This window comes from Arctopsyche grandis, chromosome 5 (genome assembly GCF_051622035.1).
Source record: "Arctopsyche grandis isolate Sample6627 chromosome 5, ASM5162203v2, whole genome shotgun sequence".
Lineage (NCBI taxonomy): Eukaryota > Metazoa > Arthropoda > Insecta > Trichoptera > Hydropsychidae > Arctopsyche > Arctopsyche grandis.
In genome coordinates, this window is record NC_135359.1 from 19,161,470 (window position 1) to 19,188,589 (window position 27,120).

A 27,120-nucleotide genomic window follows, 5' to 3' on the forward strand; every position below is an offset into this window, starting at 1 on the left:
AAAAAGTGTATAAATTTATATCATCATCACCATCATACCCGTTATTTATCGAGATTCAATTCATCCACGTATAATCACCATAGTTCTCAACTAATCTGGTTAAACTCATCGCCATCAGTCTTTAACTTTTATCTTACTACTAGCTGAACCCCGGCATGCGTTGCAATGCCATAATAACGCATGCAATTCCCGTTCCCGTTCCCGGTCACGTTCTCTTTCCCGTTCCCGGTCCTGTTCTCGTTCCCGTTCCCGTTCCCGTTCTCGTTCCCGTTCCCATTTTTCGGAAAAACGCAGGTAGCGAACACATTTGAAATTATTGCGTTGCAATGACACTCATTCCCATTTTTCCCGTTTCCGTTACCGTTTTTTTTTTCACAGTAATCTTCCCGGAAATGCACACAACAAATCCTGAAAGCTTCATCGTAATCGGTTCAGTGGTTTAGCAGCCTATTCGAGACACACACACAGACATTCATTTTTATATATATATATACATAGATGTACGACCGTTGTATCAAGCTGAATAAAAATTTTTTTTACAATAGAATTTCTCGGCAGATCCAAATCCCACTCCCAAGTTTATTCGAATTTCTGGCACATAAATATAAATATAAGTCTTCACTCTCCTTGCAACGTCCACCGCATTAAGGTCTGTTCATACCTATCCAGCACGAACCGGCAGCAGCAGGTATCCTGCAAGTACGGACAGTATTCTTTAGTAAATTATATATGGACGCGTATGAATGCGTGAATGCGCATGTGCGAATGGAGTATGAATGCGTCCACATAGAACGTACTAAAGAATACTGTCCGTACTTACAGGATACCTGCAGGATACGGGTCGTGCTGGATATGTATGAACAGACCCTTAAGGTTCGTTTATATTTACCAGTAAAGCTCAATCCGGCAACTGCACGTAAACAGCAGTACGAAAAACAGTATTTAGTACATTCTATATGCACTCATTCAAATGTTCCGTAATGTGCCATTGACGTATCAAAGCAGCAGTAGCTGACACGATCTATTCGATATAACATGTCACCGAATCGTATCAAGTAGAACCGATTTTATTTGGCCACTGAAAATATTCACGCATGACGTGACATCATAGTGGCGAGAGCACCCGTACTAACGAAAGAGCTGTCTGTAATGTGTATGTATGCCGATTTTGCCTTGCATTCGCACAAAACAAGTATGAACGTGCCAAAAACGAATAGAAGTATTCTTTTTCGTGCAGTGTTGTGACACACTGTTGACGTGCAATTCTGTATAATATAAACGGAATTTTATTCAGGCTACTCACTCAGTCATGCTTTTTTGTTATCACTTCTCGTTCGCTCTTCCAATGTGCTTTTAATTTATTAACTCTCTTATTAGAACTTTCTACATATGAACTGTTATATTTAAAAGTCCATTTTTCTGCAATTCGAGAAATATTTCGTAAAACATTAAATATAATGTTTTGCGTTTAACAATATTTAAAAATAATGGTGGTCCGTAATATGTTTATTCTGCTATCCCGAGATTTTGGATATATCTAAATAATTTATTTATTTAAAGTTTGGACCATTGTAGCATTACAGGAATTTCTAATGCCCCACAATGGTCAAAAATATAACAGAAAAGAAAATAAACAAAATAATAACTAAAGAAATTAGACATAACAAAAACAAAACCAGCAGTGTCGTCTCGTGGTAAGTGTTGTATTCTATCGTGCTATAGGTTACGAGTTCGCTTCCCGCTGGAGTCTCATTGCTGGCCAGACCTTGGTTTGACAAGGTCGGTCGTTTCATATCAGAATTTGTCAATTTTTCTGATTTTTTATTTTATTTTTTTATTTTTTGAAAAATCAACAGACAACAGGATGTAGATACAATGTATAAAAAACAAATAGAAAATATATAATACATGTAACATCCGATTATAAAAAAAATGAAAAAGAAAAGAATAAAGGCTATAACATGACAAAATAGAACATTGCATAATTAAACTATAGTATTAAAATATTGGAAAATATTTGAAACGATTCATGTGAAATTGGCATTATTATCCAATTTTCTGTTGCGAAAAACCTAGAGTTAATATTATTATCTCTTAGGTTTCGCCAGATTTTCTCCATAGATGTCTCTATGGATGATTATTGAGTATTGTTACATGAATAAGTTATTCATTGTTATTTATCGTACGATGTTTGTAATATCTGACCATAGATGTCAGATATTGTTCAGATTTACATGTATTAATCAATATGTGAACCAGGAAGGCGCATTTGGGGTTTACCTGTTAAGCCTTACTGGTATATGTTTGTATATATGTACGTATAAAAATATGTATGTATGTAAAAATAAATGAATAAAAAACATATACACGAACAACTAATAATAATAATTACAAATTATAAAAAAACAACAAAGAAGGGAATGTCTTATAAAATAAAAGAGAGAAACAAAAATAAATATAAACATAATAGAAGTGATAATAGTTAAATTAAGTCAAACAGAAATAATGTTTTTGGAAATGAAAATCGGACTTCCACCTCTTCAAATATAACGGCTCATATGAACATACATACGATAAAAATAAAAAATATATATTATATACATATGGATATACTGGAAATAATTTTTGTATAAAAATTTTCCGGCAACAGATGCGCCTCGCGGAAAAACGATGGTTGCAATAAAAGCTAGAGCAAAGCTTTACGGCGCCCAACATCCCCGACAAAATGTGACGTCGGGCTGTATTTATGGTCGTTTTGGTGACCAGCGTCGACACCGGATCCCTCCGAAACGTTATTACTGATAGGACTCACACTATTGACTGTGTAGGGGTTGCAGAAGGGTGTACATGCCAGCCACCCATTGGGTGGACGTCATTGATGAACTCCCCAAATAGAATTGAGAAATGTCTCGTATCAACCGAAAGCCTGACAAATTTTCTTCAATATTAAGTAAATATAATCCACGTTAATCATAAATCAATAAAAATAAATCGGCACCTCCAAATAAAGCTATAAAAATGAGGAAAACGTGTCTAATACTACGATATAAACATTATTCTATAGCTTTTAATCGATCAATTTAATGGTTGCTGGTGTTTCTTAGATTTTTTATTTATAAAAGTATTACAGTATTAAAACACCTATAGCTTTTACGTACTTCTAATAACACTGAGCAACAAAAAAAAAATACCAGAGCGGAGACTAAGCAATCTTTACTAAGTTTGACCCAGTGAATTCATATATGATAATGATTTTTGTTGGTTAGTGATCGTTTACGAGATATGAGCGTTTAAAAAACTGCGCTATTGTTACAGTTTTTTGGCTTTTGCGGTCTTTAACTCAAAAAATAGTATTGTTGTGCTCAAAGTGAGTATTGTAATCAATATTGAGATGTTTTTTCTATTGATTGTAATTTTTTATTGTTTTAAAATACTTATAATTAATTGTCTAGCAAATTTTAAAAGTCAAAAATATATTTTTTTACGGATTTTTTCTCTGCGTTGTGTTGCGTTTATTTGGCCAGTTTTTTATTTCAAAACATTCATATGAATTGATTTTCTATCTCAATATATATTTTTTATCTAAACGTACTAACTCGAGCGGTAATTTTTAGCGGATATTCGAATTCAGTGGGTTAAACTTAGTAAATATTGGTTAGTCTCCGCTCTGGTAACTCAAAAACGTGGTTTTTTGTTGCTCAGTGTAACTAATATATTGGTATACGTATTTGAAATAAGCTTTTCAGTGAATTTTAGCCAAATAGACTAATCTTACATAATAAGTTGGTGGCCTACTATATTATTTATTTATTTATACAGGTAAAAACCCATTTAAGTAAATTACACAATAAAAAAAAGTAAAAACCCATTTAAGTAAATTACACAGAAAAGTTATGTTAGTACAAGTGATTTTTTTATCAGAAGCCATAAGTTTAAGACTTTCATTTTTATATGTAAATAAGTGCATATTCAGATAACGAACCACATATACGTATGTATATAATAATATAATGGAATATTTTGCCATTTGATAACCCTACGTACGAAATATGTTTTTGTGAAAAGGTTCAAATGAGCCGGCAATATTACGCACTAGGTCGTTGAACACAAAACCACACTCAGCTTCCCCTAAATATGTGATGAATATTCAGCCCGAGCGCAAAAAAAAATCATTTAAATTGGCGCGAAAGACGTATAAATAAACGGGCACATTTTTTGGATCGGTTTGCATACATTTTCCGCCTGCACAATGAGCGTACGGAAAATTGTCTATTCATACGGATATAATGGAAACCATTGTCGGATTTTCAGCGAGAAGAAAGGAACACTTACCAGAAGGACTCTTCGGAATAATTTCCAAGAATTTGTTATGAGATTGCGGACGATCCATTTCATTTTTTCCCCGGACAAAAAATTGAATACCGCGTATATATCTATTTTCATTTTTTTCTTCGACGAACGACGGAGACACTCTTGCATCTTTTTCTTATACGAGGATGTATAAATATGTATACATATATTTAGTTCTTTTGAATTGTACGCTCAAGGGATATAATGATAATGTTTCCTGCACAAGATTTTCCCCAAGTCTTACTTTGAAACGTACACTCAACGCAAGGGAAATCTTTAAAATTTTGTATTGTTATTTCATTATGATCTCTATGAAAATTTTTATTTATGCTTTAGTTACTATGTCACGATTTCCCAGATAATGATTTCCAAAATATGTAAAAGTGATAATTTAAGACATAGATTTTATCATTTTAAAAAGTAAATCACAATTTTATAGTAATACTTTTAAAAACCACTGTAGTTAAAACCATAGTAACAAACCTGTGAAGAGTCTCGGTGATTAGTGATTACGACAATGTCTATTTACACCTAACAAAAGTTATAAGGCTTGAAATGTCAACGAAGGAGCTTGTGATTAAAAAACTGGATTAAATATTAACATTTCACCTGATTTATTTTAATAATTATAAAGTTGTACCGAACATTTAATTTTTATGGACATATTAACTTTGCGCTTTTAGTAAGTTTTTGTGATTACTATTCATTGATACAATTTCAATGTAGATTTAAATAATTTTATGTCTGTATCTAAATTTCAATTTCTATCTAAATTTATATCGCACAGCTTTACTCAGGTGTGCTCAATTAGGATACAAAAGTATGCTGAGACGTCATACATATGTTCATATATACATTTTATAATTGATCTCACTCAATAAAAAGCTTTCATTCAATAGATATTTTGAGGTAGGTAGATGAGATGATATTATTTATTATTTATTTATTATTAATGATCATATATGCAGGGATGTAGTAATAAAAAAAGAAGTGCCGGAACGCTGAATTCATTGATTTTAACCCCCACACGAATTATTTTCGTTGATTTTTTTATATCGGCTAATAATCATTTTTTTTTAATGTTTGTGTCTACGTGTATTTGTAACTAGTCTAAATATTTTAGACACTAAAAAAAATAAGGATATTTTTACATTTCATTTTTGTGTTTTTTTTTTGCAAAATTTTAAAATTATAATATTCCAATTGATATTCAATTCAATGTTTTATCTAAGATAAGGTAAAAAGGCGCAATAAGGTAAAAAATAATTTTTTTTTCCAAACATCTTGGTCAATCAAACTGCATCCCCAAAAAATTATCAATTTACTTACTTTCTACCTGATTTTTTTAATTCTTTTATATATATTTTTTGTCTTATTTGTTCATTTTTTTAATATTTGTACAAAAAACGATTACATAAATAATAGATATTATCATTTTTGAAATTTATATATAATCTTGACTATATTATCATATTAAATATTAGCTTGATTGGTAAGAAATACTTTTTTAAAATAAACGTTAGCCTCACATAGAAATCGAACCGATTAAAATAGCCACAACCGATTATCAAAGACAAAAAATGTAAAAAATAAATGAACTTTTACTACATTAAATAAAAAATCTATTTATAATCTATCAATAGGGGCCGAATTTTTTGTCTGTTTGTAAATTTCGAAATAAAAGCACGATTTTGTTTAAAATTCAGTATTTGAGGCCAAAATTTGGAATTGAGAAAAGTAACGGAGCGCGTTCCGGCTTATAAAAAAAGTGCTGGAATGTCGCTCCGACCCCACCACACCACTGCATAGATGGGTAGTAAATGGTTTCTTACTTTGGGTAACCATCTGACGAAATTTAATCCAATCAAAACCAGAACTAATTTATTTAACTAATTGGTAGATGCTACTATCTATCCTGACAAATTGATAAACAATACTAGACAAATATAATAAAAATAGAAACTTTGTCGGGTGGACTCCCTATAAGCTATAAAGCATATTATTTATGAAGTAAAATAGGGATATAGCCTTCTTTATTATTGCATGGTTTTTATTTATTTATTTAGAAAATTTACAGTTTATTAAGTTACATAGATTGATAGTAAAAAAACATAATTATGTTAAGTAAACCATTAATAATTTTCACATATAGGTAAAAAAAGAAAAGCTCGAACATTTAAAATAAGAAACAAAAATGATAATAGAGTAAGATAGTTAGAGAAAACAAAAAGAAAAAAAATAGAAATAACAGTATAATAAAAATATCAAAATAATAAGAATAATAATATGATAAAAATTATGAAATAATAAAAATAATATAATATATAACAAAAAACAAAAAGACAAAATAAATACATCAAAATAAAAATTCATAATCACAATCGCAAATTTTCAATAAAATTAATCATCGAAAAACAAATTTGCAATAATCACTCTAGCTTGTATAGCATTAATATTAAATAAGTCAAACATAGAAATTGTTAAAATTAGTGTGTTGACGGTGGAGCTTGCACGCCAGATGAATGAGCTTCTTCCATAATTAGAAAAAGTATAAGGTATGTAAAGGAGCTCATTACATCTAGTCATTCTATTTGGCACACGCAATGATAGTCTGCTTAATAATTGAGGACAGTCGATCGAGCCGTTAAGGATGTTCAAAATTGTTGAGATGTCAGCTATCTCCCTTCTTTTGACAAGTGGAAGTAGATGCTGACACCTACAAGCATCTTCATAGGAAGTATAGGATAATCCAAAACGGCTACTGATGTACCTCAAGAATCTCTTCTGAATGCGCTCCAATCTGTCTCTTGCACCAGAGTACTCTGGGTTCCAAACTTGGGATGCAAACTCAACAATACTTCTTACGTATGCACAATATAGTATTTTGTATGATTTAATAGAAGTAAAGCATTTGAAGGACCGGATGACGAACCCGAGGGCCTTCGACGCTCGAGCTACAACATTGTCAATATGTTTACTAAAGGATAGATCAGAGTTTAAAAAGACTCCCAAATCCCTAATTTCCGATACCCTTGTGAGTCTATGTCCGTTGATTGAATGAGGAAAGTCAACTGGACATAGTTTTCTGGTGAAGGTTATGCAGGAGCATTTTGCTACATTAATTTCCAACTTATTTATGCTGCAATAAGCCTCTAGCCTGAACAAATCATCTTGTAGGGCCAAAGCATCATTTCGGTTGTCTATTCTCTTGAAAATCTTCATATCATCAGCAAATAATAGTACACTTGAATTCTGAAAACATTTTTCAATATCGAAAATGAAGATATTGAATAATAGAGGTCCCAAGAGGGAGCCTTGCGGAACACCAGAAGGAATATTCATCCATCTCGATATAAATCCATTTAATAAGACAGCCTGTTATCGACGTGTAATGTATGAGGTGAACCATCTATAGAGATCACCATGAATACCGATCTGTAAAAGTTTTTCAAAAAGAATATCGTGATCAATCCTGTCAAATGCCTTACTATAATCTGTATATATAGTATCAACCTGAGACCGATCGTTCATGGTATTAGTAACGAAATCATTAAATAGTAGTAAATTTGTTGTAACTGAGCGTCCTTTCTGAAAACCATGTTGTTGCATACTAAGAGATTGCGAGATAGCTGGAAAAAGTTGGTCGTACACTAATTTTTCTAGTGTCTTAGCAAATATACATAGTTTTGATATAGGCCTGTAATTGGAAATTTCGTTTTTTTTTCCTTTCTTATGTACAGGAGATATGAATGCTGATTTCCAGATACAAGGTACAAGGCTCTCACTAATAGATCTTTTATAGATAATGGTTAGTGGCAAAGTTAGGCTTTCAGCACATTTTGAGATAAAAATTGGAGAAATTAAATCTGGGCCTGCTGATTTATGAATATCAGTTGATTTCAAAATATTTAATACTTTTTCACTTCGAATTTCAATTGATCCAATTTCAGAGGAAGTTGTGACAGAACAGACGTTGGTTGGTAAGGGATAAGAGGAAGTCGATTGATTAGAGACAGGCTTAAGGAACGTCGAGTAAAAGAAGGAAGAAAACAAATTACAAATGTCCACCCCCGTACCAGCAGTAATGTCAACATGATACAGAATATGAGGTAGGACGTTGTTTTTGTTCCTTGATTTAATGTAGGACCAGAATGCTTTGGGATTCAAGGAAATGTCGTTTTCTACTTTAGTCATATAATTTTTGAAACATTCTTTCTCTAAAGTTTTTGCCCGATTGCGTAATAGTACAAAGGTATGATGGTCAGTCAAATTGTTATAATTTTAAGTTAATAGTACTGAGTTACTCACACAGCAATAGTTTTACTTTTAAATGTTCGCATCTGTCACGTGGTTTCGTAATAAATATTAATATCAATCATAAAGAATGACAATTGGGACATATCAGTCCATATTTTTTTTAAATGATGACTAGCTCATCATCGCAGAGTATATATTCATTATCATAGCATAGGGGATGAAACGAATGAGACGACTGGCATGTTGATGCACGTGTTTATACTATGGCAGCCTAAGGCGGAGTGAGGTAGCAACTCTGAACACGGCCGAGTTGGTCCGAACTCGACCATGTCATATAGCGAGCCGCCACAATAGCAAAAATAAAATTTTACGAAACGTCAAACTTATTGGTCTGCATGTGTGAGCAACCTAGTGTAACCAACCTAAAATCATACAATAATAAAGGACGCTAAATTCCTATTTTTTCCACTATTTATTCACAAAATCTGCTAATATATATTATTTTAATTTACCAAGTCTCTTATATAACTTTTGAAATTAGAGAAATTTAAAAAATGTTGATAATTAATTATGGTCGGAATTACGCATGGTTTTTGGACCAATATATTATTGATTGCTGTCAAATTGTCTACAGTTCTTCAAAATGTCATCCGATGAAGATGATTACATGTCTGAGAGCTTTTTAGCTAAATGGTATGTTAAAAATTCCCATTTCGAATAGAGTATATTTTTTGTAAATATCTAACCATTAAACATATAACAAAATAGAAGATTATTCTACTTATAGGTTATGTTTTTCACAAAATTAATCGATTGTATGTTAAATGTGCTTAATTCTAGGATCTGTATCTGTAATATCAACAGCTCATCAGTTTTGAAATCTTATAACCAAGATCTGACCAATTTATAAATATGTAATAACAAACTTGTATTATTTTAGTGTTCCCATCAAAAATGATATTAGACCTGGCCTTATTACGAATAAATCCGTTAAACGACAGCATAATATTTTGATTAAGTGCTCAGAGGAAATAGAAAAAAAGAAAAAAATGAAAACAAATAACTCGGAAGCTGAACGTCGACAACAAGGTCTCCAAAAACCAATCAATAGTAGCAATAAAGGATTTTCTTTATTACAAAAAATGGGCTACAAACCAGGACAAGGATTAGGAAAGACAGGTAAGCATTACATTTTCATGTATGTACTTATTGATTAATGTCGAATTTTAATTTAAATATATTTGTGCATTATTTGATTCTTTTATAGAAAGTGGAATCTCGGAACCTATATCGATAAATATTAAAGCAAATAGATTTGGTTTAGGCAGGGAAACAGTATTGAAAGAAATCGCCGACTGGAAAACCAAAAAAAAAGGTCAAAAATTAGCAAGAACAGAAGAAATTTGTGATATAGACACTTTCCGGAAACGAGTCGCCGAGAAAGCACAAGAAAAACAAACACAGTGTGATCTATTTCAGAGTCAGAGAGTATGCCAAGGACTGGATAGGGACAACGTAAATAAAATAAGCTACATATATACCTCACAAATGCAATCTCCATGCAATAATGTAACCAAATAAATTTATACTTTGTAGGGCATAACGAGTCCAGATGAACTGTGGTTCTGGCCTATCGAGTCGAAAGACGATGACGATCCAGATATTTCAGAGCCAGAAATCATCTTTGAAGTAATATATAAAATACTTGTCTCATCAAATTTTTGATCTTATTGTTGCAGATCTAAGTAACCTTGCTTTATATTTTAGCCAGACGAACAACTCAGGCTTCTTACTAGCTATCTGCGGAAATGTTACCACTATTGCACCTGGTGCGGCACGAAATTCGAAGACGGAGACGACTTGTCAAATAATTGCCCAGGATCATCCAGAGATGATCATTGACACCGATAGATGTATAATTTTAATTGTACCTAATTTTTCTTACTAAATTATCCGATGTTATTAACCCTTTGACTGCTACAACAACGATAAATCGTTGTTTTGAAATCGGCGAAGATTGCTACGACGATCGTTGTTGTCGTCATTAATTGTCGTATTTCAATACTTTCTTTGAGCCACCAGCGCATCAGTGGCACGAAACATTTTTTTTATATACGTATTTATATTTATTTTTCAATCAAGCTTTATAAATATTTATCAATTTTTTAAATAAAAGCTCTTCAATTTCGCGTTCATCATCAAAGTAAATTTCGGGTCAATGTCATATAAGGAGTTATTACTTGGGAATTGATTATTGTCGATAAATTCATTTTCAGAATCAGTAGAGCTGCTGATTTGTCGAGTTCCTCGGCGAGGAGCTATTATTTCGCTTTCATCACTTTCACTGTCCGATATCATTTTGCAGAGTTAAAATAAATGGCAAAAAACAATAGAAATCCGCTTTCAATTATAAAGGTCACGAGACGTCACGAATTCAGGCAATCAATCAAATGCAACTGAAATGCATACAAAATGTTTATGATACATGTTGAAAAATTATTTGATTATTAGAAACTTCGCATCCTTGTGTGTCTCGCTCACACGTACACAATTAAAACCAAGAAAGAAAGAGAGAAAGACCGCTACCTGTTTCGAATATATCGCATGTTGTAAGGATACATCGATTTCTAAAAATAGATTATTGAAAAAAATAAAGCGTCGGAAAACAATCGTCAAAACTTATTTAGTGTATATATGTAGGTATCTCTTTCGCACGCACGCATGTTAAAGCAAGACAGAAAGAGAGCACGAGTCGACAACTGCTTCTTAAAAATGTATATAAAGTATTATAAAAATTGCGAGCGTTCGGCGAAGTATGTAAAAAAAAATATTATATTTTTTTTTTTTCAAAATAATTACAAATGTTAGCATTTTTCGCTTGGACATTGAAAAACCTCGCAGCAGCCAAAGGGTTAATGAAATCTGATTTTTTTGTTAATTACTTAATATATATGTTACGCCGAATCCGTGAAATAGTGTATTACACGCATTCGGCAAGAGAATTGCCGAATGCGTGAAAAATGCAAGCACGTTGCCCAGTTCACAGATTCGGCAAATTCTTTGCCGAATGCGTGAACTGGACAGCGTGTTATATTATAACCAAGTGTCAAAGTGACAGCTGAATACGGATGTTTAATTTACATATTATTATGTATAATATGACTACATACATATGTTTCGATGATCTCATATAACTTATACATAAATTAATGCTATTTTTATACATTTTGATCAATATTTTATCAGTCGGAATTTTATACCTTGTGAAGAATCAGTATTATATTATAAATATTTAATTTCATTACACATGTCCCAGAACATAGCTCTAGGCTTCACCGACCAGACCAATTGTACATATGAAAATGTGAGCGACTAAGAAATCACCCGGGGTGAAACGCTGTATCTAACTGCATACGTTTCTCCGGAGTCCGGAGATGTATTTGTCCCGAGGACCAAAACAGCCCTGCGTGACCTGAGCTTTGGAACACTTTGTATTTTAACTATCTCGTAGTCACCTCTCACTCATTGGTTTAATCTAAAATACAAAAATTGTTTTGACAGGGGACTATTACAGACAAGTCTTTGAGAATGGGCTAAAAATGTACCTTAAATTTAAACAATAAGTCACTATTAATAGTTTTTTGGGCTTTTAATATTTATTTTACACAAAAATACAATCGAACTGACTGTGTTTATACATAGTACATAATTTTTGCATGATATAAATTAACATTAAAAATTTTAATAATTTTTTCAACTTTTCCCACCGTCACAGGTAGAATTTGCTCAAATTTAAATTTGGCGCATTTCACAGGAGTTGTTACAGTGTAAAGAATTTATGATAAAAAGTAAAACAACACTGCAATTGTACTGATTGTTATTGTGAAAATGATTATTGAACAGTGTGAGAGGTCCCCGGAGAAAGAATGTCATGTGGGCTTTCACAGTATCAGACCTTAACTAAAGAGGACAAAGTGATAGAAGTGGCAAACGAGTTATTTAACATTAACATTAACTTTACAGCCCTACAAATTTTGCGTCAAATAGATAGTCTTGTGATCATGTGAAAACTCGAATTCAAAATCGATCACTGATCACGTTTTCATGATCCAGAAAAGATGTGTCTGTGTATTTTGGGGATATTTTGAACACCGTTAGTCCTATTGAACTGAAACTTTATCAGTATCAGTTACTGAGATTCTTATTGACGGTCAACTTAATTTTTAAGTTGACCAGAAACAATACCTTCCTTTATACATAGGTGTCCTCTTTTTTATTTAAGTTTTTGAATTCAATTATCTCCCAAGGCGATAATTTAATCGAACTGATTTTTTTTTGTATGTAATAGAAATTATAAATTTTATACCCCAATATTTTTTTCTAAACCAAAAACAGTAGTTTCGACCCCTTAAGAAGGCTGGACACCAGCGCCTTGTCCATACAAATGTATTAGACTTCTCCCTTCCTCAATTATTATGGCACTAGAGACATTATTTTTTAATATGCTATGGATATCCACCATAGGCATGTTTCTATCTTTTTATTTTTTTTTGATTAGTTATTTTTTATAGGTGCTAGGAGCCGCCAAATATCTATAAAATCGCCTCTTTTTTACAACCACGAAAAGAGTCCAGCGTGCTTATTTAACGGTTGATTTTTAAAAACATACGAACCCCACAAACAGAAAATATCTTTCTCATACCAATGATGAAATTTTTTTTTAAATTGGTCGTTTCGGTGGAGAAAACCTCGATTTTGTCGATTTAAAATACATATCTGGTCGAATCGCAACTGTCGCATTCACTCAATATATACATATATTGATATATGTATATTGTCGCATTCACTCGATATACATATATATCGAAGGGAACGGCAACAAAATTATGGTTTCGGGTATACAGCCCTCTTAAAGAGGCGTGCTCTTCTCTGAAAAAAACCAAGTAATATTCTTTTATCGATTTTATAAACCGGAAGTGGGATTTTTCGTCTTAGAACGGTCAAAAATGTTGTGACCTCGATTCTGTCAACACTCCTGAACCTATCAAGCCGAAAATTTAAATTTGTATTCTTTATGTACTCACTTGGAGCTTATAAGGCTTTAGTATTTTTGGCTGGTAGCAGTGGCGTAGCTACCGCGCCTGTAGACCCTGCAATGCGGGGGGGTGCCACAAAGCGACGCGCCTTTTTTTACTGATTTTTTAATTTGTTCTGTAATTTCTTTATAATATTTTTTTAAAAACCTCTCTTATTTTTCAACCTATTTGCATCTCGTTTTATTGTATGTACTATATGCATGTACATACGTTATTATATTTTGAATTCATCCCCATTGTGTAATTGATCTATGCCAATAGGGCTAGAAGACTGTCGTTTTTTTTCCATTTTTCAACCTATTTGCTGAGAATTCTCAGCAAATAGGTTGACGAAAAATAAAACGAATCACGTGTTCGATGACGTCACCGATCTACGGACGACGAACCAACGAACGAAGGATACATACATACATATATATATATATATATATATATATATATATATACAAAGTCTCTTTCCAAATTATATATTAGATTTAACTTCGCTTATTATGATTGCATTTAAAGACAGAATGACCTCCAACTGATAATTTTGAAAATCAGCACTATCTATGCATGCAAGATGTAGAAATAATAGACCATGCGTAGAAATAAAAACAATTGAGAGCTATCAAAGATTACTACACATTAGGAAGCCATACCTAAAAGAAACCTTTATAAAAAGAATCGTGCTCCTAATGCTGCGTACGGACCAAACCAACGACGATTTTGGCCCAACGTTTTTAGGTCTGTTCATACCTAGTCAGCACGTACCGACTTCAGCAGGTATCCGGCCGTACGAAAAGTATTCTTTGGTACATTTTGTATGGGTATATTCATACCAACCGTCACGTTTACGCTACGGCAGGCTTACAGCAGTACCCGACATTTCCTGTTCATACCTTGCAGCAACATCCGTCAACGTATCGTATCCGTTTTTTTGGCCATCGTGGAAATATACACGCGAATTACGTGCCATGAGTCTGCCGCTTTGCTGTTTTGGACCAATTATCGATAGTGATAGTTGACAGCTGTTCAATCTTTCGACATGGTTTTGGCGCAAATATTTAAAAAAAAATTAAATTTTTTACGGAAATATTTAAAAAAAATTTGTCCATCATCCACAAGCTCCTTATACAGTGTCCAAAACTCTCCTTCGGTTTTTCTATTTTTTAACATGGGATGCACATCAAAACGCCTCCGTGCTTTTTTATTGCCTTCTTGAGCTTCTTCTTCCAACAGCGCGATTATACATAATTTTTCGTTCGATAAACGTCGAAACATTTTTGCTGACTTGTATTCTGACGCGTAGCTACGAATGCACGTGTATGCATTCATATTGCAAGTACTCGACAATACGTCGTAAGCAATATTGCGCCGTATCGTCATGGCCTCTAATGTATAAGTACCGATTTTGCCTTGCACTCGGCCAAATTGCTGTAAACGTGACGTGACCGCGACGTGTAGGTAGATATGAATAGAAATGTAATAAAATGACATATTTGAAACGGAGTCGTGCAGTGCTGTTAAGTATGAACAGACCTTTTACCAGCAGGATAAAACCAGTAGCGTACAAAATATCGAAATAAAAATTAAATTTAAAAATTGAAATTAAATATCAAAATTAAAACTATTATTATTATATTAAAATTAAATTCAAAAATCAAAATAAAATTATAATCAATATATTAAAATTAAAATAAAATATTGAAAGTTAAAACAGAACATGCCCAATTTAAATAAATTTTCGAGATTGACCTAAAATCAGATCATCAACAATCACATACAGGTAATCCTCGACTTTTGTTTGTCGAAGATGTTTTGACTTACGAAGATACGCACTAAGATCGAAAAAAAAATCAAAGAATTATTATTTTTACTTCCCCGTAATGCGCAGTTACTGAGAATATGGTCCCAATCCGGTACGTTGTCGGTTTATCAAACAACATTTTTTTAGTCTTCAATTGTTTCTCTCGTCGAAATAAATTAATTAATTAAATCATTTCAGAGGTAAATTTTATCGGATAATGTCTTCAATTGTTTCTCTCGTCGAAATAAATCAAATAATTAAATCCATCTCAGAGGTAAAATTTATCGGATAATGTGATTATTAATTTTATTTCGACGAAAGAAAAAAAAACCCTTTGACAAATCACCGACAGTTTTTTTGTTTAATGTCTCATCGGCGGCGGAAACACAGTAATATATCGTGACGACTTTTAATAAGAAATAACAACAAGGTTTTTTCGCTCGTAATCAGAGAAATTTTAATATTTCTCTGGTTGTAATTGTAATATCGTCGTAATTCAAAACATCAACGATGATCTAATTTTAGCTCAATCTCGCTCTTTAGCTTAATTCTTGATATTTAATTTCAATTTTTTAATTTAATTTTTACTTCGATATTTTGTACGCTACTGGTTTTAAAAGTTGGCCCAAAATCGTCGTTGGTTTGGTGCGTACGGACCATAATACGCTTTTGAAAATGATCTCAACCCAAAATTTCATACTTACGCATCTAATTGAAAATCATCAAATAATTTTGCTGAGTATAGTTGAGAACCGCTAAAAAGCAATGAGACAAAATTTCTTGTGTGTGTGTGCTGGATTTGGATTATTCATCTGAATATTACAGCATATCGTGTTCACATATAGATTAAAATACAAATGTCACAATAAGATGAGTGTTTATACTTAAAAGCCTTTATTAACACAATGAAAATGTTTTACACAAGTTTACAAGCTAATGAAACAAGACATTTCTACAGAAAAATTCTTCAACTATTTTTATGTTAGAAACGTAATCTAGTATAAGATGACTCTGATTATACTAAAAACTTGAAATTGAAACGCACCTTGCGAGAATCAATTTAGCCTGAAATTGAAGAGATATCGGTACTCGACATAATCTCGTATCGAATGCATGCAATGCTAGTTTAGTTTATGAAGATTTAAATTTAATTTCAGCTGAAACTGTAGATTTTAAGTCAACATTTAGATTTTAAAGGAATGTTTAGTGATTATATCTAAATATTTCCACCAGAAACAACAGAGTCACCAATAAAGGATTCTTAATATTATAGATAAGACTAAATTTAAATTACATTGTACTTAGCCTAAATATTTAATTTAATAGTGAATTTGCCACTCGTCAGTTTTGTAGGTAAAGAGTTGAAACTATTTTACTTCTTACATAAATTAAAGAAGATACTTTTGAAGCTAAAAGAAAATGTACATAATTTAAAAGACAAAATCGTACTTTTTTTATTTCTCTAAGTTCTATTTCAATTTAAAGTGTATAAAAAATATATACATGTAATATATTCATATAAACAAGTCGCAAATACAGTTAAACCCTTAAAATTTGTAAGAAATTAGTCTTCCGTGCTTTCATTGTGATCAGAGGTTGCACCATTATCTTTGTGATCGACAGGGGATGGAGATCTCGATTTTGATTTGCTCTTTTCTTTACTGACCGAATGGGATCGTTCCCTGAAATGTTCATTAAGAGAATATAATATAAAGTGAATAAAACGAATCGTATCAATGACAAACACAGATTTATAAATAAAGAGGAACATTTATGCAATAATGAAGGTAAAAATATATCACCTGGAGATCCTGGGAGAAGTGCGGCTGTTGGCAGACTTGGATCGGGAGCGAGAGCGAGAACGTGATGCAGGGGATGCCGAGCGTTGCCTGCTCAAACAATACATGCAACATGCGACACAATTATAACTATTATCCAGACATTCATCAATCTCACCAGGTACATTAATCATCAATAAGCTGTTCTGAAGCTGATTGCCCATTTACAATACAAATATAAAAAAATACATCCATGCTCACATGAATACACTTTAAACTACATAGTTATACTAAAAGAAAAAGGCAAAAAAAAAAAAAAATGGATCAGCACTAAATAGGGAATCGAGTAAAATATCAAAATATTTCACCAACACAATGGATACCATTAGCAGACTAAATAAAAAGTGTAATTCAAAATGTTGTTTCGTTTTGAATCTTTTGGTATAATCTATTGACAGTTTTATATAATATTAATGTACCTTGAGAAAATTAATTATATTTCAGAACATCCTACGTAAAAAAGATAAAATAAATTTTCCAAATCGATAAAATTTAAATAATGTAATTTTAAATTTACGAGACAAATTGAGAATTTGTGAAAAAGTGCAAATCTACAAATAAAAAAATATTTAATACCTAAAATAATAAAAATTAAAAAGCTCAGTCAAATATTTAATGAAGCACATCTAAATATGTGCCCAACAATTTATACCAAAGTATATATAGCCTTCTATTTATTGCAAAATTAATGGAGACATTCAAATGAATTAAACAAAACTACCACTCACTTTGATCGAGACCGTGATTTGGGTGCAGGAGATTTGCTCTTCGGTCTTGTTTTGGAGTTTGAGCGAGAACGAGAACGGCTTGAACGACGGCTTCGAGACCTAATAAAAAGAATGAATGTTAAAATAGAACAATTATTTCAAACAATCAACACAAAATCAGAGTAGTTACGGACCTTGAACGAGAGCGCGATCGGCGACGAGAACGAGATCGAGAACGACTACTAGAAGACCTAGAATGACGACCACCACGGCGCCTATCTTCAACCAACCGAATACGGCGACCATTCAACTCAGTATTATCCAATTTATCCAGAGCATTTCGCAAATCCGAGTGGGTGGCAAATTCAACCACACTGAAATAAATAAAATATTCAGTTAAGACAGACGATCATAGAATTAAATTCATATAAAATTGATTTATTTTCACATCAGAAAAGGATTATCATCAGGGTCGTCAGCCCCGAAAGATGAAAGAAATAAAGTCATCATGACAAAACAAAAAAAAAAATCAAAATTTTTTTTATACGAAACTTACCCTTCATTTTTCCTTTGTTTGTGAGCATCAGCATAAGTCACTTCACCAGCCTGACGCATAAAATCCTTCAAATCCTGGGAAAATTTATACACTTTAGTATAAAACACTAAATTTGTCTAAAATATGTGGGATTCTGAACTACAATCTCACTCATGAATAATTAATCAAATACAAAAGTTGGAGGAAAGTATAAAACAAATTTAAAAAAAATCAGAATGATATCTAATGATAAGCAAATATACCAAAAAATATACAATTCACTTAATATCATCGATGAAAAGCCACAATGAGATTGCATCAAAAACCCACCGAACACGTAAACTACTTGGTCTCTGTTAATCAACACATCCTGGAAGTTAAGTCGAATTATTATTTACAAGATCTAGTGTGACACCCAAAAGTCGATACCTATGTAAGATCAACAATGTACAACACGAGAAACAATAACAATATAACGTAAATAAACGAAATTCCGGGAGGCATCCTCTTCCAAAAATGAGCAATTCCTTTGTCCATGCTGTTTCCTTGCATTGACCATATTCGTCTTGCTCCATTTACACACGATAAACACATGTGATTATCTTCATTCTTCAAACTGCAATTTAAGTCATACATCATTTCGGACAATCAGCATATTCTCAGTCTCTTCTACAGCAATCAGTCCAGTTTCCACGGAGCAAACGTTATGCATCCAAAAATAGACTTCAGGCTCCATCTTCTATTTCAAAAATCCAGCCTCCAAATTTAGTGGTCCCAAGATGAGATCAGCTTCCGGTTCCAAATAATTCCTAGCTTCAGATTTCAACTTCCTAGTTCCAGATCCATTAAGCTTCCCGTGTTCAGTTTCCATTTTCAGATTCAAATAGATATATTCCAGTCGGATGTCTTCATGTCACTTGTTCAAAAGAAACCCACATCGAAAGAATTAAATGTTAATCTGTGCCAGTTTAAAATAAATAAAAACTTGGATAGGTACTTGAAAAAAAAAAAAATAATAATAAAAAAATAAGCACAAATTTTGACAATCTAAATAAAAAAAAATAGCAAATAGGGGGGAAATGTTTCCAGTTGGTTGATCCGAGATGAACGCAGTTTAGGAAACACCCACTTGTCCATTCTGATTGTGAGACACTATTCGATACACAGATTAACATTATCCGATTAGCATTTGGTACAATGTTGAACTTACATATGTGAATAGATGGCGACAAACTTTTGGGCTCACGTATCGTGTGAAAGCAAAGTGAAAATAGTGATACAATAAATAAAATGATTACTCGTGATTGTCAGCCGGGGCCCAACTGAGTGTGGTTACCTTCCCTCTGAGAGTGACTGGGGCTCAAGAGCGAGCGTTAGTCAGGATCACCCTCTCCGGGAACAATGGCGAACCTCTCTGGGGACCTGGGAACTTCCTTAACCGACACCTCCCTCACAGATCTTACACGGGTACCTCTAGTAGTGGTAGTGGGCTCTTTGAAAATAACATTTCGTTCTTTTTGTTTCAGTTCAATCATAAACATACAACATTTACTTTATACAATGGCCTAATTATAAGAGATATGTATATATATGTATATATAGATATTACACAATTTATCAAGCATGCATGATATATTTTAAGGTAACACGAAAGTCCACTGAAGACGCATTTCCGAAAACTGCGGGTCCACAGCCAGATATATCGATAGGGAGATTGCTTCGGTGAAAACTCGTGCTCTTCGACCAGCTTGTCCAGCTGCAAAGCGTGTGTTCGCAAAACGGCGTGTTCTTGTCCAAATTCCATACTCATTCGTTCTCTTCACTGTGACGAAATCTCTTGAGGTCCGTAAGACTGCCGTTGGTGCCGAATGGCAATAGTGGTCAATCACTGTCCAGTCTAAGGTCGAACGTCTCCAATTCGTCCTAGTATCTTGCTATCCGAGCTTAGTATATTGTTAACTAGAATCAACACAATCCACGCATCTAACCCGCAATACCTGTCATAAGACCTAGAATCATTGAATCTAAAAATAAGTGACCACTACTTCAAAAAACACTATACATGCCTAATTCTTCAATTTACTCTCACAAAATCGAATCACTTTCAGTTTATAATCTATTTTGATTGAAATGCCGCAATGTTAGACAGTTACAAGAGGCATGTTCGCGCACAATATTTATGAATTCTTTTAAGTTTAAGGTTTTGTGGAAAAGCCTCTGAATGCCCTCAAAATCAGGGGTTTTGGAAAATACAAATAATTTTTTTCTTTGTTTACCTGCCAACTGATGCGACTGGATAGATTCTCCACAATAAGCCGGAACTCAGTGCGCGTAGGTGGTCCATACCTGTAGCATACAATTAAAACATATACCAAAATGTATTTAAGAAAATGTATATTACTTATATTAAGCTCTCTACTAAGTTTGATAAAATCGCAACCCCAGTGCTGACCAGTTAATTTTAATTCATGCTGACTAATTTTTCAGATTATATCAACTTTTTTAAAATATGTACAAAGAATGAAAGTAAAAAAAAATTTCTTTAATCATACAATTAAATCAATACAGCACTGAAGAAGTTTCATTTTAATAAGCCAAAAAGGTTAAAAAAAGCATATTTGAGAATTAGTTTTGTCGTTAATTTCTTAAAAAAAAAATAAAAAAATAGCACTAGCCCAATTTTTGTAATACGGAAAAGGCACAAACTATCAAATTAAAATACCCAAAAAAAAAAAAAATTAAATAGGAAAGAATTAGTTACAAATCACACAACTGTAGTACAGTCTATTTGATATAGTGATGAAATACATATCATATGTAGCTGGACATACAATTCTGGTGAATTAAAAATTAAAGGAATTTATTTTCTTTAATGATATTAATGAGTAAATAGCAAAATTTGAATTGGTCGACATGTAAAAATCAATTACTTTTTTTAATGATTTGTAATAAATAAATTCAGACTTAAGGTCATCTTCCAAAGACTAGCATCAATTTACTTAGCGTGCGTAAAAAATCGCACAAGAAAACTTTGAACCACCCACATAAATGTATACATATAGATTCATCTTCCCTTTGAACAAAATCGATTTTGATTTAAGCTTATTGTTTTAAAGACTACTCTGGCTATTTCGTTTGTTAGTTATTATATACTATATATATATTGATAAACTAATATGTATAAAATATAAAGGGTATAGAGGTGTTGGTCACATGGGAGTTCGTGAGTCGTATTTATCCCGGCTACGAGGTCTGCGTGGTGGGGGTGCCCCATAGCGTCCGTAGTCACGCCACATGTCGGCCCCACGTGGTGTGCCTCGAGCCCTCTCCACAGATACCCTGTAACATAACACCACTGCCTCAGCCACATCCCCCATACCAGAGTCCCTCCCTTACCAGTCTGGCAGTGCAAAGGTAATCAGTCGGTGACTAACTACACTAATACGTGCGTGTCTTCAAAATGGCTGAATACACTCCAACTGCAATGGAACGGACTGAAGGGAGTATCGATACAAGGATACGTGGACGGCGTACAAATTGAGAGGGATTCATCGGGGGGTTGCTGGTGAGGATTGATGTTCATTCGTTCAACGTATGGGTAGTTAGCCAGACTAATAAGATTTAGAGTTCATGTCTCACTTGTCTCCATAGCGGGGAGGACGGCGCCAATCATCTCGACCATAGTCTCGGCGGCGATCGATGCCTCGTGCTGCCTCCACCACCACCCTGTCAACACATATAACAAGCCGCTCTCAGCCCAGGACCCACTGGCAGCACCTGCCCCTTCGGCTATATTCTATTTACTACACTCCTCATTCATCGACAATCGTGCGCAACCGCTCATTTTTTTTTACTTCACAAAATGCACTAAATATTTTAAGCAATTTTCTAAAACTTATTCAAATTAAATCATTTACAGATGTTACTCAACTTTTGTCAAAATTTAATTACTACTTTTTCAAGATATATTGACTGTATTGCATTTCAAGGAATTTTTATTAAAATTTATCAGCTCAAAATTGCAATTTTCAGAACAAAAAATAAATAAAAGATATTTAAGCATAATAATTAAATGTATTAAAACTCTAAATAAATCCTACTTATACAGCGCACACATGCCTTTCATTCTGTTTTAAGCATCATTCAACATTTCATCGAATCTCCTGACAAAAACATAATTGAAAATCTAAAGTAAAAACTACAATCATAGAAGCAGATTATGCAATGAAAGTTATTTTAATGCACAACGCCAATGCAACTAAAATTTAAATGCTAAAATCGAAAGCATATTTATGATAAATATTCATTTTAGTGATCTTCAAATAAATAGTATTTTGAAACTGCTTCGATGATAGAGAAGTATACGCTAAAAAAAATAAACAATCCCAGGAACTTCAATATAAGCATTAAGCATTTAAATTATAACAAACGCAAATAAATAAATATTTCGTGTACAAACTAATCAATTGGAAAAATATCATTATTATTGTTCAAACTCTAATCACGTCGTTTAAAACTCAAAATATGATGGACCTGGGATTAAAACAAAATGTAAAACAGAAAAGAAAAAACTATCGATAATATTTTGAAAAGGTACCTCTCGCCTAACAGTTCCTTCCCATTTAATTCATAAACAGCATCATCTGCGTCTCTATAATCATCGAATTCCTGGAAAAAAATATCAAAAACACATATAACAAAAGTTTATAAAAAAATGTATTTCAGTACAACTTTGATATGTTATCAGAAATTAAAATTGGCATCAATGCTAATCAGACCCGAAAGATGAAAAACATCATGTAAAACAAAAATATCAAAGAAAAACAGATAAGATAACAGAATACTTACAACAAATCCGTAGCCATTTTTGATTAGAATATCCCTAGTTTTTCCAAATCCTTTAAAAAATTTCTCAATATCTCGCTGGCGAACTCCAAAGGGAAGTCCTCCGACGTACACACGAGATCCCACCATTTTCTGAAACATTAGAAATCATAACATTAAAATTTGACAAACCTTCAAAACCAATTCAATTGTTTAATCTTAAAAAAAAAAACCATCAATGATAAAATAATGACTAGTCCATTCCAAGATAATATCACAGATACGCTCAAGAAACTCAGTTTTTCTTTTAACTAAAATGAGCCCATTGCCTTTATTGATCCATTTATACTTCATTCATAATTTATACACATACAGGATGTGGCAATGGTAAGAATAAATGAGCTACTTTTGGAATCAACTCAAGTGCAAAGAGACGTCCGACGGGGATGCATACTCTCTCCTGACCATTTTAATATACATATATATGGAGAATACATAATGAGAAGAGTACTCGAAGAATGGAAAGGCGGCATAAAAAAAAGGCAACACTAAGATTTCTAATACAAGATTCGTGGACGACAACGTTAATGGCCAGCAATGAGGAAGAAGTGGCTAAACTACTTCGTAGAAGAGATGGAGGGTAAACATCTGGGTCTAAAGATAACACAAAAACCCTTTTCATTCACAAATACGGGTCTCTCAAGTCCAATGCTATTGAGTCAACAATTACAGCTACCTGACGATATATATGAAGGACGATGATTAGTCAGAAAAAAGATAGTCTGACCATCTTATGGAGGTTAATTTTCCATAAGATGATCAGACTAAATTTAAGAACTGATGGGATGTTCCCAAAGGTTGCCCTCAACTCGGCACAGGATATCAGATGATAACGACCACACGAAGAAAATGAGAACTGCATTAGTCAAAATTATAATATGAAACATGTCTGAATAATGTTTTGATTTGAAAATTACATTAGCAGTCTTTGATACATTTATGATTTTCTAATTGGTACAATTTACCTCGCCCTGAAGACAACTTTAGTTACATTATAAATAAATAAGCATAATATAAATAGCCAGCAGCATAGATCAATGGTTAGCGTGTAATGCTTTCAATTGTATGGTCACAGGTTCAATTCCTGGCTGTGCTGCTGGCCAGACCTTGCATTTGTGATTCCACAGTCGATCGTTTCACAAATTTCCTATCAAAGTATGCCAATTATCTGATTGCAACAAATTGGTAATCTTGTCCTATTTCTGGCAAAATTCCAGTGTACAGCCTTTCAAATTCGCTGGTTTATAAAATGCTGCAAATTTATCCATAGATATCTCGAAAATTTCGAGTTTTTCAGAGCATCCAGAAATTCGGCGAATTATATTAATAAATAAAAAATCTGCAAAAATGCTAATTTATCCACAGTATGATGTTCAGTAAAATAATTGTTTATCGATTATTGCAATTGGCCAGGAAAGCGCATTGGGGTTTACCAGTTATATTATATATATACATATATATAGCCAGCAGTATGACTCGGTGGTTCCATTCATGTTTAGCACCGAGAGATTGCTGAGAGATAATACCGCTGGTTAGACTTGGATATTTGTGATCGTTTCTTATCAGAGTTTACCAATTTACCTGATTTTCACTGTTGAAACGGTTCCTCAAATTGGCAAAAATCATCCTACCCGCTGTCACAAATATCTGAATTTGATTTGGGGACAATATGTAAAAATTTATGTACACGTCTAAATCCATAGATGTCTCAATAGATTCATTAATTAGTTGTCGATTTCGTGTATTTCAACTTTTGGAAATACAGTGAATAATCGTATAGGGAGGCGAATTGAGATCCACGTGTCATGCCTTCCTGTTATATATCTATGTAGAAAATAAAATAAATAAATGTTGTAACATTTTTCACACGCATACAATCTTATACGTGGTATGATACCACGCGGTCATTCCACGACCACACTTTCAAGATAACAATCGTGTGTTATTTATAAACCGGAAACCTGGCAACCGGAATAGCAAAACAGCGTCGAACACGTGCTCGTCGAACACCAGTAAAACCAGCACCACCTATTTTAGTCGCCGATAAAAAAATAGTACACCAGCTATTGATATAGTGGCCGTTATCGAATTCCAAGGAATCGAGGCGTGCCGCGACATGCGAATGGTCAGATGGTCAAAAGGTCAGGTGGCCAGAGAATAGAATAAACGCAGCGGCAAAAGGAGGGAAGTGAAGGTGGCGGTGAAACGTGTCGGCGCAACACCACAAAATGGCGGCCGAGATAGCCGGCCGGTGAGCGCGTGGTCTCGAATGCGGATGTAAAAAAACACGGAGGCATTGCAAAGTGTTACTGTTACTGACCTGACGATGGTTTCGGCAGAACGGCTGAGCCCGCTGGAGCGAAGAGCCCTATTGAGCGGCAAACGGCGAGCGACTAGTGCAGGCTTCCGGTGAGCCGAGATTAGCGAGTGAGTGCGTCGCGACCGACCCCGGTCACCGCAACGCGCGCTCTGCCCGACGCGTTAAATGGAACGCTCTAACCGTGCCGGAAGTGACGCGCTCGATTATTTCCAACGCGGTTGCTGCTCGTCTTTCACCCCGAATTTCTATTTCATAAACTTTCGTTTATTTTATTTTTTCGTTTTTATGATGCTGTTTATTTATCGGTGTCTAATATGTGAAGCGCGTATTGATTTGGTGTGATATAAATTTGACTCTTTGCGCGCAAAATGTTTTGAGCTAAGCGGAATTTATTACGGGCATGTCTTGCAAATGTGTGCAGTGATGAAATTTCGGGAATTGGATTATTAGTTACATTGCGATGGTCACGAAGATAATTTTTGCTATGAAAACCGCAAATGTGGAATATTTGGCACTCGAGTTTTCGTTAGTATGATGGACTTTTCAGATCCAGATGTTCCGTTATAGATATCTTAGTGACTTTTAGGGAAGCGCTTTGTGACCAATGATCACCGAACTGAAATTTCTTTTATAAATTAAATTTTTTAGCGCGTCTGCCTACTTTAAATTAAAAATCGTTCATTTTTTATTATTACAAGGCCTCTTCTAAGGTTTACTTCGCAAACGATTCAGTATCTTTTTCTACAGTCTTCCAATCGTTTTGAAACTTTGCTATTTTGTGTAGTTTTGGTCAGCGATGGAAATTTAGATCCATTCTGATAGTTCGATGGTAAAAAATAATCGTAATAAACACTTCAAAATTTTCATAATTTTTTAATACGGTGATGCTTAATAGTTTGTAGGAAATCGTAAATATCAAAGTTTACACGTTTACAAATCCTTGACTATTAAGAACTATCTTTTTACAAGCAAAACAACAAGAGTTCATCACAAAAATTGAAAACTAATGACGACTTTGACACGTGGCGCGTTAACTCTTTATGCTACATTTACACTAAGCTGATTTTTTAGTTATCCACTAAGCCAAGCTAATATTGGTTTCTTGTATTGTCTCAGAACGCTTATTCACACGAGACTAGCGTTGGCTTGGCTTAGTGGAATTATTTAATAATTGGTCTCGGGTAAATACAGCGTTAAACCTGAAGATTTAAATATTCGCAAAGCGGACGAACATACACCTCGGTTTTTACTTGGTTTAATAGAATTCAATTCAACCAACTATGGTGAATTTATATCACGTATTTACGAAACTAAGGTAAACTTGTACTTTTCAAAATCATCCTC

The 27,120-nt window shown here is 33.5% G+C and overlaps 2 protein-coding genes and 1 non-coding gene across 8 annotated transcripts; 1 reads left to right on the plus strand and 2 right to left on the minus strand.

Annotated features, from left to right (window-relative positions):
- The first annotated feature begins 9,181 nt into the window (after window positions 1–9,181).
- On the plus strand, window positions 9,182–13,869 carry LOC143912180 (G patch domain-containing protein 11). Of its 4 annotated transcripts, none has more exons than XM_077431415.1 (6): window positions 9,182–9,300; window positions 9,548–9,786; window positions 9,875–10,122; window positions 10,204–10,296; window positions 10,375–10,534; window positions 11,924–13,869. In XM_077431415.1, the coding sequence occupies exons 1-5, from the start codon at window positions 9,251–9,253 to the stop codon at window positions 10,507–10,509; spliced, it is 765 nt and encodes a 254-aa protein (XP_077287541.1). In that variant the 5' UTR covers window positions 9,182–9,250; the 3' UTR covers window positions 10,510–10,534; window positions 11,924–13,869. The 4 variants fall into 4 exon arrangements, with proteins under 4 accessions (XP_077287541.1, XP_077287542.1, XP_077287539.1 ...); XM_077431416.1 differs by having other exon boundaries at window positions 10,375–10,520; XM_077431413.1 differs by having other exon boundaries at window positions 10,379–10,534; window positions 11,924–12,970.
- Window positions 13,870–16,097: 2,228 nt separating this feature from the next.
- On the minus strand, window positions 16,098–26,132 carry B52 (serine and arginine rich splicing factor B52). 3 transcript variants are annotated; one of them, XM_077431417.1, is made up of 11 exons: window positions 25,777–25,965; window positions 23,421–23,549; window positions 23,170–23,240; window positions 22,212–22,298; window positions 21,786–21,911; window positions 20,849–20,918; window positions 18,594–18,667; window positions 18,232–18,411; window positions 18,059–18,157; window positions 17,295–17,381; window positions 16,098–17,174 (listed from the first exon to the last, which is right to left on the minus strand). In XM_077431417.1, the coding sequence occupies exons 2-11, from the start codon at window positions 23,544–23,546 to the stop codon at window positions 17,057–17,059; spliced, it is 1,038 nt and encodes a 345-aa protein (XP_077287543.1). In that variant the 5' UTR covers window positions 23,547–23,549; window positions 25,777–25,965; the 3' UTR covers window positions 16,098–17,056. The 3 variants fall into 3 exon arrangements, with proteins under 3 accessions (XP_077287543.1, XP_077287544.1, XP_077287545.1); XM_077431418.1 differs by lacking the exon at window positions 22,212–22,298 and having other exon boundaries at window positions 25,777–26,132; XM_077431419.1 differs by lacking the exon at window positions 21,786–21,911 and having other exon boundaries at window positions 25,777–25,959.
- Window positions 23,310–23,378, minus strand: LOC143912473 (small nucleolar RNA SNORD2). Its single transcript, XR_013260644.1, has one exon. It is a non-coding gene; the product is annotated as a small nucleolar RNA SNORD2 (small nucleolar RNA).
- Window positions 26,133–27,120: the final 988 nt, after the last annotated feature.

Coding starts and splice junctions, on each gene's coding strand:
- B52 (XM_077431417.1), bottom strand. CDS start 23,546: ATGGTGGGATCTCGTGTGTACGTCGGAGGACTTCCCTTTGGAGTTCGC. Junction 18,158..18,231: donor CGATCGCGCTCTCGTTCAAG/GTCCGTAACTAC, acceptor TCTTTTTATTAG/GTCTCGAAGCCGTCGTTCAA. Junction 17,382..18,058: donor AAATCACGGTCTCGATCAAA/GTGAGTGGTAGT, acceptor TTGTTTGAGCAG/GCAACGCTCGGCATCCCCTG.
- LOC143912180 (XM_077431413.1), top strand. CDS start 9,251: ATGTCATCCGATGAAGATGATTACATGTCTGAGAGCTTTTTAGCTAAA. Junction 9,787..9,874: donor ACAAGGATTAGGAAAGACAG/GTAAGCATTACA, acceptor ATTCTTTTATAG/AAAGTGGAATCTCGGAACCT. Junction 10,123..10,203: donor AAGGACTGGATAGGGACAAC/GTAAATAAAATA, acceptor TATACTTTGTAG/GGCATAACGAGTCCAGATGA.